This window comes from Myxocyprinus asiaticus, chromosome 37 (assembly GCF_019703515.2).
Source record: "Myxocyprinus asiaticus isolate MX2 ecotype Aquarium Trade chromosome 37, UBuf_Myxa_2, whole genome shotgun sequence".
Lineage (NCBI taxonomy): Eukaryota > Metazoa > Chordata > Actinopteri > Cypriniformes > Catostomidae > Myxocyprinus > Myxocyprinus asiaticus.
Genome location: NC_059380.1, coordinates 37,517,297 through 37,530,410, shown reverse-complemented (window position 1 = coordinate 37,530,410; position 13,114 = coordinate 37,517,297). Strand labels below are relative to the sequence as shown.

At 41.7% G+C, this 13,114-nt stretch overlaps 1 protein-coding gene across 2 annotated transcripts in view; it reads right to left on the bottom strand.

Moving 5' to 3' along the window:
- Positions 1-13,114, bottom strand: part of LOC127427844 (calmodulin-binding transcription activator 1-like) — a 474,573-nt gene that overhangs the window by 3,389 nt on the left and 458,070 nt on the right. For both annotated transcript variants that reach the window (XM_051675672.1, XM_051675673.1), the window contains 7 exons: positions 11,274-11,425; positions 10,639-10,885; positions 10,062-10,133; positions 9,940-9,960; positions 2,685-2,884; positions 682-756; positions 154-184 (listed from right to left, as the gene is read on the bottom strand). In XM_051675672.1, coding sequence (XP_051531632.1) covers positions 154-184; positions 682-756; positions 2,685-2,884; positions 9,940-9,960; positions 10,062-10,133; positions 10,639-10,885; positions 11,274-11,425 — 798 coding nt within the window. The remainder of the gene's footprint in view (positions 1-153; positions 185-681; positions 757-2,684; positions 2,885-9,939; positions 9,961-10,061; positions 10,134-10,638; positions 10,886-11,273; positions 11,426-13,114) is intronic.

Genomic DNA, 13,114 nt, shown 5'->3' with positions numbered 1-13,114 from the left:
GGAGAGAAAGAATGAGAGAAGATACATAGACAGAAAAAAAGTTACAGGGAATAGCAGAGTCCAAAACCAAGGTACAAAGAAAAGGAAGAGACTTGAAGGAGGTAAAAAGAAGAAATTCAGGGGTACGAACTGATTTACTGAGGCTGCACTCACCCGTTTGAATAGCCTATGGTCCATCAAGGGGCTTTGCACAAACAGCAAAACAACACCAGACAGCTATTAGTACACACTGAGGTTCAGTAGGGTTGAGGAAATGGGACCAAACACAACAGGGGTTTCTAACAGAACCATGAAAACACCATGGTTTCTCTTTGTTTTGTCCTATGACACCTCGTTGTGTTTGTTGGAATTGAGAGGGATCATAAAATGTGCCTTTAACTTTTGCCTTAAAAACATGATATTACAGAACTGATTTAAATGGATAGTTCATCCAAAAATAATAATGTAGTCATCATATACTCAACCTCATGTTGTGTTCCAAGAAGAAAGAAAGTCATACGGGTTTGGAACAACAAATGATGGTGAGTAAATCATGTAAGAATTTTCATTTTTGGTTGAACTATCCCTTGTAAAAAGTCTTGAAATGACTTTAGACTATAGTATGAGTGTGAGCACATTAGTTTAGATCCCAGTACCATAAGAACACAATGTGCGTGGTGGAAGTTCTCGCTCATGGCTTACCTGTGACGGCACCGCAGTAGAAATCGCATGATTTTTCTAGCAGCTTGGTCTTGTCTCTTGGTCAGTAAACTGCTTCTAAAAGAGAATGATGAGCATGAGTGTGACGTACACTGGCAGATAAAAAAGAAAATGTTAAATGTTAGTGGGGTTTGACCGTGCAAAACTAACAACCTCAATTTTACGGTGTTCTGTGTAGTTGCTAAGTAACCACTTGTTCTCAGTGGTTACTAGGGGATTTCTTACTGTCCCAAGTCAAAAGGGCCCACTGTCAAATTTTTATGATATTCTGGCCTCTTTATGATGTAATGGCTCGAGTTCCTCCTTCAATGTACAGTAAAGCACAAAGTATTCTTCGGTTTTGATGCGAACACTTTGTATCTGCTTACAGTCGAACATTCACCTCTCAAAGTTTATACTTCATATGACTGTGTGCGTATGCACGCTACGACTGCTATGAGATATTGGACTATTTCTCTTAAGCAATTTAGACCCATAAACATGTCTTTATAGTCCTTCAGACTCAAGTTATATAAAGGCAGGTATCTCCTGACCTCCTCACACACGCACTCTTGACGTACACATTGTTGTTTCTACCATCATCTCCTGTTGTTTAGAGGCGATTATACCTTCTAGCACTACTTTCTGACAGCAACAGCCATCGGTGAGTGTTGCCACCTTATGGACCCACTTGTCTGTGTGTTCAGACTACGCAAGGTTAGAAAAATGGGGCCTCACTTATTGAGTGCTCGAGCACTCTACTAATGACGAAATTTGCCTCACGTGTCCTGTACACAGACTCCTAGCATTCACGTCTGACCAAAGTATACTTTGGGCTTAAGTGGGATATATATATATATATATATATATATATATATATATATATATATATATATATATATATATATATACACATTTTTTCTTCTTCCTTTTTTTCACAATTGCAACCCTGTATGAGCAAAAGTAATAGTGATGCTCGCTTTAGCAAACACCACCAGTTTTGGAGCAAAACTGTCATTGCTGTGACAGGCCGTACAAGAACAAATGGCATGAGAAAATAGTGGTAAAATACGCTGGCTACCACCCCTGGAGTTCGCTAGTTCGCTAGTTCGAATCCCAGGGCGTGCTGAGTGACTCCAGCCAGGTCTCCTAAGCAACCAAATTGGCCTGGTTGCTAGGGAGGGTAGAGTCACATGGGGTAACCTCCTCGTGGTCGCTATAATGTGGTTTGTTCTCGGTTGGGCGCATGGTGAATTGAGCGTGGTTGCCGCGGTGGATGGCGTGAAGCCTCCGCACGCGCTATGTCTCCGGGGCAACGCGCTCAACAAGCCACGTGATAAGATGCACGGGTTGACTGTCTCAGACGCGAGGCAACTGGGATTCGTGCTCCGCCACCCGGACTGAGGCGAATCACTATGCGACCACGAGGACTTACAGCGCATTGGGAATTGGGCATTCCAAATTGGGAGAAAAAGGGGAAAAATCCAAAAAAATATATATATACTTGAACTTCAATTGTTTGTGAAGTTGGTTGTGAAGGTCTGGCACTGTTTTAACAACAGACTGTCAGTAATAATGAAGGTTTCAATGTTGGCATACTTGAGAGAGCTAACTAGGATTTTGGCAGTATTTCATATTTGAAGTGTTGGTCTATGAATTAATTAGTCATTTATCCAAAGCAACAGAGCACTTATTAAAGAGGCAATCCCTGTTAAATAGCCTGGGGTTAATGTTTCTCACTCAAGGGTGCACACTGTAAATTACCCCTAGACCGAACAAAGAAACTTATTACCTTTCATTTTATACATTAGACCACAGATCTTTCAAGGGATATTTCACCCAAAATGTTCAAACCAGTAAGAATTCCTGACTTTCATGGGACACAAAAGGAAATGTTTCATTGCATCTCTTTTCCATACAATGAAAGGTGACTGAATTTTAATGTTCTGGTGAACTTTCCCTTTGATCGCTCAGCTTTCCCTTTAGCAGAATGTCTATTAATGTACCTGAGTTTGTGCTGCACCAGTGCAGCTGCAGTGGCCCGGCTGCGTGGGTTCAGCCGGCCGAGCTCCTTGTAGCTGCGGTAATACTGCTGGATCAGCACGGCTGCTCTGCGACTCTGCTTGAACTTCTTCTGTTCGTGGTAGCTGCGGAATTTACTCTGGATAAGGATGGCGGCCAGCGTCATCTTTTTATAAAGTGCATACTGCCAAGAAGACAGAGAAAGGAATTAGTGTCACAAGTAGTGGTCAACCAATATGGGTTTTTCAGTGGCCGAAGACGATTATTTAGAGAGCAGGATGGCCGATATAAATGCCGATATATAAATTGCAATTTAACAACAGCAAATCAGATGTACACACATTTTCTAAAGTGAAACAAATGTTATTATTTTATGCAATATTTACTAAACTTGAATAGAAAAAAAACCCTTGAAACCACTTTTGTTAATCGGCCAAACGAATACGGTTATCCACCAATGCAGATAATCGCAATATGGCAAAATATCGGCTGATATATCGGTCTATCACTAGTCACAAGTGAAAGAGATTCATTTGTTACTAGTACTTATCAAAGGCTGCAAAAACAATTAACATTTCCTCTCCAAATAGGTCATTACCATGATGCTAGAATGTTTGCTATGTGGTTGCTTGTTGTTTCTTCAACTTCGAGCACTTTCATGTCCATGGGGTTGATTATTATTAAAACTAACAGATTTAAATGTTTCAGGGTCTCATTAAAACTGACTTTTACCAGCCATCATCATTTATTTTTGGTACTTTTCAAATGCCTTTTTTGTACAAATTGTACTGTTTTAGCCTCATCCCAGACACAAATCCATTATGAAAATACAAATTATTATATGCTTAAAGCTATGATAATCTAACAAGCAAAGAGTGAAATAAGCATAAACCATTTCAATAATTATTATGTAAAACTGATTACTATAAATGTTTTAAAAATTATGACTGTCCCACAGTTGAGCCATCATTTCCACTACATCAAACAATTTTGCCCCTAGATAAGCTTTTTTTTTTTTTTTCTCTAAGTTAGTGTACTTGTTAACCAAGTCAACAAAAGTGTTATATCTACTCAGGAACTTGTTACTTCCACCTCCCACCACAAGAGGTCAGCATCGCCTGAGTATTGAGTTCTGCTCCTGTACAGCTGTGTCTCATTCTCTGCTCATTAGGGACTCTATTTAAGGACTCTTTGTTTGTTGTATAATCACGAAGTATTGTCTTTCTCTACGGTTGCAATTCTGAGTGTTTTATTTATGCTTGATTATTCCATGTCTGACCCTTGCCTTGTTTTCCTGTTTTTGCCTTTTGCCTACTGTTTTGGGTTATCTGCATCGATTTGTTTGCTTACTGGTTTTGACCCTTGCCTGTATATTCAACACTGTTTTCACCTGCTCCTTTAATAAACAACACTGCATATGGATCTACCTGAGTCTTCCGCTTCTGCAGCATTACAGAATACTTCGCCTACCTCAGATCCAGCAGAGTCGAGAACACACACCACGCTCATGTCTCAGGCCACCATCTTAACCGAGTATCAACACCAGCTCAACCGTCTATCCGCAGCAATGGACGAAGTTTTGAGTCATCTTCGCCAGCAAAGCCCTGTGGCTCCAGCGGCTTCCGAGACTGTTCCTGTGAGTATGCCTAATTCCTCTCCATCACTGTTAACCCACGTCTTGCATTGCCGGAGAAGTTTGATGGATCACCGGGTCGATGTCGGGGCTTTGTGCTTCAGTGCTTATTGTATGTTGCTCAGCAACCACTAGCATTCAGTAATGAAGAAGCTAAAGTAGCGTTAATCATCTCATCACTTCAAGGAAAAGCACTCGATTGGGCACATGCTGTTTGGTATAATGATGTTTCCTTTTCGCTCATCATTGGAAAATTTGGAAAAACTTGTCACGATTTAAAGCTGTATTTGAACACCCAGAGGGAGGAATAATCGTGAAAGACTGGCTTATGAATTTTCAACAAGGTAATGCTACGGCCTCAGATTATGCTTTGACATTCCGCACGCTAGCAGCACAGACTAGTTGGACAAATGGCCCATTGAAGACCATTTATCGTCGAGGCCTGTCGCACACCCTCCAAACTGAGTTAGCTGAGTTAGCCAGTTAGCCAGCAGTTATCTCTGGAACAATATATTCATATATAACATCAAAATTGATAATCTTATCCGTACACGTATTCCGGTGACGTTATCTATGAATTTCATGCCTGCAATGCGTAGTGATGCTCTCGGTTTAGAGCCAATGCAGATTTCACTCACCAGGCTCACGCCTGACGAGAGACAATGCCGGCTGCGTGATGTTCTATGTATCTACTGCGGTGAAGCTGGCCATTACCTATCTGCATGCACCAGATGTCCTCGTCTGTCCTCCCGCAGCACGCTGGTGAGTCAAATTAATAACAATAGTTTCCTAGTGTCAGTTATTCTTTCTTTTGTTTCACATCATGTTTCTGTGCAGGCATTAATTGACTCTTCTGGTAACTTTATTGATGCAGCGAAAAAGTGAAAAATGTATCCATTAATACTGCACCTTGTGTCCCACCTCTGTGTATTACAACGTTAGATGGACGGCCACTGGAGGCGAGTGCAGTACAAGAGGTCACCAAACCCATGAATATTCAGATTGGAGCTCTGCATCTTGAGGAAATCCAACTATTTATCACAGAGTCACCTACAAATCCATTAGTTCTGGGTTTCCCCTGGCTAACTCATCATGACCCCAACATCTCTTGGAAAGAGGGTACGATTTTGAAATGGAGTTCACTATGTCATAATACCTGCATCACATCTGTATGCCCCCTCATCTGTTGTTCTAATAAGATGCAAGCATCCGAGAAGGTTTTGCCTGATTCTGTGCCTTCAGTTTATCACAACCTGCATTCTGTGTTTAGCAAAGTCAACACTTCAGCTCTTCTGCCACATCGTCCTCAGGACTGTGCTATTAACCTGCTACCAGGCACATTACCGCCCAAGAGGATGATCTATCCCTTATCTATTCCTGAGACAAAAGCCATGGAGGAATATGTGGAGGAAGCACTGAGGCTGGGTCACATACGGCCGTCTACTCCTGCGGCCGCAGGTTTTTTCTTTGTGGAGAAGAAGGATGGGACACTCGTATCCATGAGGGGGATGAGTAGAAGACAGCGTTCATCACCAACGCTGGACATTTTGAATATCAGGTTATGCCCTTCGGGCTTTCCAATGCACCGTCGGTATTCCAGTCATTCATGAATTAAATCTTCAAGGACATGATCAATAAATGTGTGATTGTCTATATTGATGATATTCTGGTCTATTCTCCTTCACTGGAATTCCATGTGCAACAGGTTCGTCAGGTTCTGCAATGACTGGCTGATAATCATCTCTTCGTGAAGGCCGAGAAGTGTGAGTTTCATGTCTCTACCATTTCATTTTTGGGCTATGTGTTAAGCATCGACGGTGCTCATATGATTCATCCAAGATCAGGGCGGTGATGGAGTGGCCTACACCCAGGACAGTTAAGGAGTTAAAATGATTTCTGGGGTTTGCCAACTTCTACAGACATTTTATTAGAAACTTTAGCATGGTGGCTACACCCCTGACGTCTCTCCTTCATGGTAAGTCACACAGTCTTACTTGGACTTTCGCAGCAGCTCAAGCTTTTGAGAAGTTAAAGTCACGATTCACAAGTGCACCCATTCTCAAGCATCCAGACCCTAACTGTCCTTTTGTGGTAGAAGTTGACACTTCCGACTCAACAGTTCTTTCTCAGCGCCATGGTTCCCCCTCCAAAGTCGTTCCCTTGTGCTTTTTTCTCCAGGAAACTGACTCCGTCGAAAGGAACTATGATGTGGGGAATCGGGAACTACTGGCCATGAAAGCAGCATTCAAGGAATGGAGACACTGGTTAGAGGGGGCATATATTCGTTGTTCTCACTGACCATCACAATCTGGAGTACATTCAGGGGGCAAAAAGTCTCAACCCGTCAAGCCAGGTGGGCTCTGTTTTTCTATTGTTTTAACTTTCTTTTACCTATCGCCCAGGTTCTAAGAACACCAAGGCAGATGCCCTCTCCAGAATGCATTCTAGTGAGCAGCAGCAGGAGGTTCAACACCCCTTTCTGGCCTCATCTCTGGTGGTCGCTCCAGTGTGATGGGACATCATGAGAGAAATTCAACAGGCGGCTGAGCCATCTCCAGCTCAATGTCCGGTGGTGAAGACATTCGTCCCAGCAGCTCTGAGAAGCAGCGTAATGGAATGGGTTCACAGTTCCTTGTGTTCAGGGCATCCTGGAGAGAATCGGACCCAGCAGCTCATCAAGAACAAATTCTGGTGGCTATCACTCTCTTCTGATGTTACTTCTTTTGTTAAGAACTGTTCAGTGTGTGCCCAGTCTAAGCCATTACAACAATTACCTGCTGGGTTTCTCCAACCTCTGCCTGTTCCTCATCATCCGTGGTCTCATCTGGGTGTGGATTTCTTGAATGCCCTCTCAAGGTAACACTACTATCCTGGTTGTAATTTGCTGGTTTTCTAAAGCTTGCCGCCTTATTCCCCTCAGAAAGCTCCCTACAGCCCTGGAAACTGCCGAGGCTCTATTCCAGTATGTGTTTTGGTTCTTTGGCTTTCCGGAGGACATTATCTCTGACCGGAGGCCTCAATTAATCTCCTGGGTTTGGAATGCTTTCTGTGACCTCTTTCAAATCAATGTCAGTCTCACCTCGGGCTATCATCCACAATCTAATGGCCAGGTAGAGAGGCTGAATCAGGAGGTGGGTCGGTTCTTACAACATACTGTAGCAACAACCAGCAGGATTGTAGTCCTTTTTTGCCATGGGCCGAATACACCCAGAACTCTCTTGTAAAGCTCTCTACAGAACTCACACCTTTCCAATGTGTTCTTGGTTATCAACCCCCTCTCTTTCCTTGAACTGGTGAGCCATCGAATCTTCCTGCAGTAGATTCTTGGATGCAATGGAGTAATCAGGTATGGGACAGTGCCCATGTACACCTGCAAAGAGCCATTCACCATCAGAATATCCAGGCAGACCGCCGACGTCAGCAATTTCCTGTTATTCACACGGATCAGAGAGTTTGGCTGTCAACTCGGGACCTCAGGCTTCACCTTCCCTGTAAGAAACTCAAGGTATGTGGATCCATTCAAAGTTATTAGACAAATGAATGAGGTTACGTACAAGCTCCAGCTACCTGATCATTATCGTATTTCTCCCATGTTCCATGTCTCTTTGCTGAAACCGGCTGGCCCTGGCTGTCAATGAATATCTGACAAAGGCTCCCCACCACTGCCACTAGAAATTGACGGCCAGATGGCTTACTGTGTTAATGAACTCCTGGACTCTCGCAGAAGGGTTCGACGGATGTTTTATCTGGTTGACTGGGAGGGTTATGGGCCTGAGGAACAATCTTGGATTCCTGCTGATGACATCTTGGATGATTCTCTGATCTCCGAATTCAATTCAAAACACCCTGAGCAGCCATGCCCCAGACCCAGAGGCAGACCTTGTAAGCCCCCATCAGCATGACCTTCAGGGGGCTGACCTCTTGTGTTACTTCCACCTCCCACCACAAGAGGTTAGCATCGCCTGAGTATTGAGTTCTGCTTCCTGTACAGCTGTGTCTCATTCTCTGCTCATTAGGGACTCTATTTAATGACTCTTTGTTTGTTGTATTATCGCGAAGTATTGTCTTTCTCTACGATTGCAATTCTGAGTGTTTTCTTTATGCTTGATTATTCAGTGTCTGACCCTTGCTTTGTTTTCCTGTTTTTGCCTTTTGCCTACTGTTTTGGGTTATCTGCATCGATTTGTTTGCTTACTGGTTTTGACCCTTGCCTGTATATTCGATGCTGTTTTCATCTGCTCCTTTAATAAATGACACTGCATATGGATCTACCTGAGTCTTCCACTTCTGCAGCATTACAAAAAGTGTCAGTAAAGAGCATGCTTGAGACAACTGATGTTAGAAGAAAACAAAGAAAAATCAAGGGAAATACCACTTGTAAGCAGAATATTTTTGTTAGATTTCATTTTCAATCAAGCTGAATATTTGCCAAATTATAATTATTCAATTGTATGTACTTATGATTCATAAGATGTTAGCTATGAAATTAGCCTAAGCAAGACACAGGAGTTGGCCATTTTATTACAAAAACCTTACAAATGGCATTTCCATCAGCATCATTTCCACCACAGAATTCTATTAAACACGATACAGAATTTGAGATGTGCTGGAAATTACACTGTGCTGGGAATTTCAATAACCTTCAGAAAAAATGACAAAAATGACATAAATCACCTTTGATAAATGTAAATACTGTTGGACATTGATAGTAGACAATTTTTCAAGAAATTCATAGGGCTAAAAGTGCCCGAAGTTGAAAGAGAACCCTGCTATGTCTTGTTATGGGGTTGCTAGGGTATTCTGGGTGGTTACTTAATGGCCCAAGTCAAAAGAGCCCATCCCCAAGTCTCCATGATATTTTGGTCTCTAGATCCTGTAAGTCTATTGGATTTTTCACCTACAGTATTTTTTTATTATTACTTTTTTTAAGTATGATTGCTTAGAAAAGTAATAGCACATCTCTCCTCAACAAACCACACTATTTGAGGTATCATTCATGTCTGTAGCACAAAGCCCTAATACAAAAGCCCAAAGCATACTTTGGTTTTGACACGAACGCTTAGTGTATACTTCATTGGACTGCGCACATACAAAGTCGGTTGGCGCATGTGTGCTAAAACTGCTATGAGATATTGGACTATTTCTCTTGAGGAGTTTAGACCCATAAATATGTCCTTATATTATTTCAGACTTGAGTTATACACATGCCGGTGTCTCCTGACATTCCACCTTTGTCTCTTGTTGTTTAGCGGCAATTACATCTTTTTCTAGCGCTTCTTTGTAACAGTAATGGCTCAACGGTGAGTGTTGCCACCTTGTGGACCTACTAATAAGTGCAAATAATTCCAGGCACATGTGCATTCTGTGCATTCAGAGTACAAGCGGTTAGAAAAATTGGGCCGCATCCATTTAGTCCTCAAGCACTCTACCATTGACGAAATCTGCGTCATGCGTCCTGTATGTCTGACCAAAGTATACTTAGGGCTTAAGTATGAGCAATAATCATTGTGATGCTTTTTTCAGCAAACATTACTAATAAACGTTCAGATCAATCAAATCCATAGCAGTAGATGTTGAGAATTTGTAGGTGAAATGGAAAGCATTACCTTCAAGGCTATCCATGTCAGCTTAAGGAAACGAGAGAAAGGAAATGAAGGCAATGTATCAAGCCTGTTGCAGCTGGCCACTCAAAAGTGTACACACAGTGGTTCTGAGTCTCAAGGCCTACCTGTTTGTACCTCTTATAACAACGCTGAATGACAGCAGCGGCCAGTTCTTGTTGCTCCCGGAGCGGACGACCCTGCAGGATGGGGGAAGAAGGGGTGTGGTAGGGTGGGAGAGGACAGGAAAGAGATTAGAGTTCACAAGGAGGCCTGGTTGGCCACAGAGATGATGGCATCTGATTCCTTTTGAGGCCGGCCAAGATGTCCTCTTAGACTGGCAAAGTGGCGTTGAAATGCTCCAAGGAGAAGGTTATTTCTCAGAACGGCTCTGAACAACCAATGTGCTGTGGACTTGAGGACATCTGTGCATCCCGTTAAAACAGATGGATAGAGGGAACAATGCAATCATTCCTTATAGCCAGGCCATGCTAAGCTCAAGCAAATTTCCCCATGCGTCTAAACAACACGGACCTTATCACTGCCTTTTGGAGCACACACCACAATGAGAAGGTCCAGCTGAGATCTTTTCTTTTACCTTACGTTCAGGAGCACCATACAACACAACACATTACAGCACGACCTTTGAAACCGGACCATCACGAACACTGGCAACACATACACCTGGGTGAAGTCCCGCCCTACCTTGTACTTGCGGAAGGTGTTCTGGACCTGGCGGGCTGCTTCGTACAGTTCTCTCTGTTCAGGATCGGACAGCACCAGCTTGGTCAAGTCACGCTCTTCCTTGCTGTGGGAGGCGTTGAGAAGAGCAGTCCATTCCGCAGGGGACTGGAGGCCGAGTTTCCCAAGAGGACCATCGAGTTCTGGCTGTCCTCCACTATGAATGGCACCCAGACCAGGAGAGGAAGTTAGGGGCTTGTTAAACAGGAACCTGGGAAACCAAACAATTGTGAAAACCGATTAAATTCCACAGACTAAGTTGCCGTTCAGAATGCATTCTTGCACCAAAAAAAGCCAAATGCAGTGCAACGAACAGAACAGAACGCAGGGGTCTTGTTTCTAAAAGTTGACGTTATTTTTAAACTGACATGGCATCTTAATGTTTTAGAGGTCGACTGATATATTGGTTTTACTGATTAATCGGTGCTGATAGTTGCTTTTTGGAACTATTAGATTTGGGGTTTTTTTTATCTACATTTATAGCTGCCAATAGTTTTTTTTTTTTTTTTTTCTCGCACCCAAGTATGTGAGGAAAAAGTATAGCAAATTTATTATGAACCAAAATGGTTTTCTTGTGCATTTATCCTGTAGAAACCCACCTCTCTGCATCTCCCAGGTAACTGGCCAACCAGCTCATGGTGTTGCTGACTCCAACACTGTCTACTGCCGACTCTGACGCAAAGTTTTCCCTCTTGATGCGATCAGATGTTGCCGCAATTACTTCTTCTGCTAAAGTCATCATGTTCATGTTCTGAAACAAGCAGCTGAGTACTTTCAAAATGTTGGATTCTACATCAGCAAATATGGATGCTATGCTGTATGGATTAGGGTTTATCAATCAATCAATCAATCAATCAACTATCATCAATCAATCAACTATCCATCCATCCTTCCATCTGACTGTTGGACCCGTAAAAAAAGCAGGCTTTTAAACAATTTCAAACTTTCAAGCCAACATCAAAGTTTGTGTTATCAAAATGTATTAGTTATTAATGAAGTCCTATAGAACCAAAACATGTAAATTCCAAAGACCTAGGCCACATCCACACTAATCCATTCAAGTTGGAAACTTCCATTTTCAGTTTCCTAACATCATTGTTTTTCAAAGTAAGTGGTTTTGGAGAACTTTTTGAAACAGGAGGAGGAAAACGCTGATCCAATGTGGATGAGAGCCGTAAACGTAGCAAAATAAAAGCATTTTTCAAATGAAAACGTATTAATGTGGAAGTGACCCAAGACTCTAAGTAATCATAGTATCCAATGGTTCCAATTCCATCCCCCCCCCATAATTTGAAAGCCGAGACTTTGTTGTACCAAAAAAAAAAAACAAAAAAAAACATAAAACTCAATATTTGTGTTATTTGCTTAATTTGCTCAATGCAACTTCAAAGCACTGCATAATTTTAAAGTTTTGTTAATAAATTCAGCAGGCTTATGCTTCATGAATGTGAGAACAAACCTTGCGTTTCATGTTTTCAAGCAGATGGAGGGCTATATATGGGGCCTATAAAATGAAAATGCGAAGACAGAAACTAATAATAAAATTGATATTGTAAAATACAAATGTATATTTTACATTTGTATTTTTGAAAATGTTAATTTATTAATTCATTATTTATTTTTATAGTTTTAACAGTGGTATTTGTAACAAGACCATAGTAAACACATGAAAGCATGGATCTTCTTCACTACCATGGTTAGATGTTACATGATTTCTATAAAACAAACTATGGCATTTTAGTAATTATAAACAGTAGACCTACTCTAAACAAACGTAAAAATAATAAATACAAAATATAAATACTTTTAAGTTGTAACAAAAATTTATTATATTCCCTCACTCCCCTAATGTAGCCTATGACAAATTTAATAGAGATAATAATATTTTTTATCAATCTATTTCTACCTAAAGTACAGTTACTGTTACTATAGTAAATTCAAAGGTGGTGATGTAAAATTCTGTGCCGAATTCAAATGGTTTCCACTTCTCGCGCCTAACTTCTCACTGATTCTCGCAAAGCTGCGAGTTTAAGAGCTCGAGCTTTAAGAGCTTTGCGCTCACACTGCTCTGACCATTGAGCCCTATCCATCTATCCTACAGAGCCATACAGGTGCATTAGCCAAGATTGTGCCTCCACTTGTGTATTCGACACTGCTAAACCAGATACTTCAGATGCGTCGCTAGACTTCAAAATCAGATGAACCGCGGTACAAATGCGTACCAACCCATATAATTAAAAACCAACTGATATACTACAAGTCTAGATAAACGTTTTAATGCAAAGAGGAACATGATGATAGATTTGATTATTATGACTGATAAATGTCCCCCATTTCTAACCTAATGCCCCCCTCTCCACTAATTTGCTCTCAGAGCCTCCTGGCATCCTTTGAATGCCCCCTGGGGGTGCCCCCGTTGAGAACCCCTGCATTAGCACTA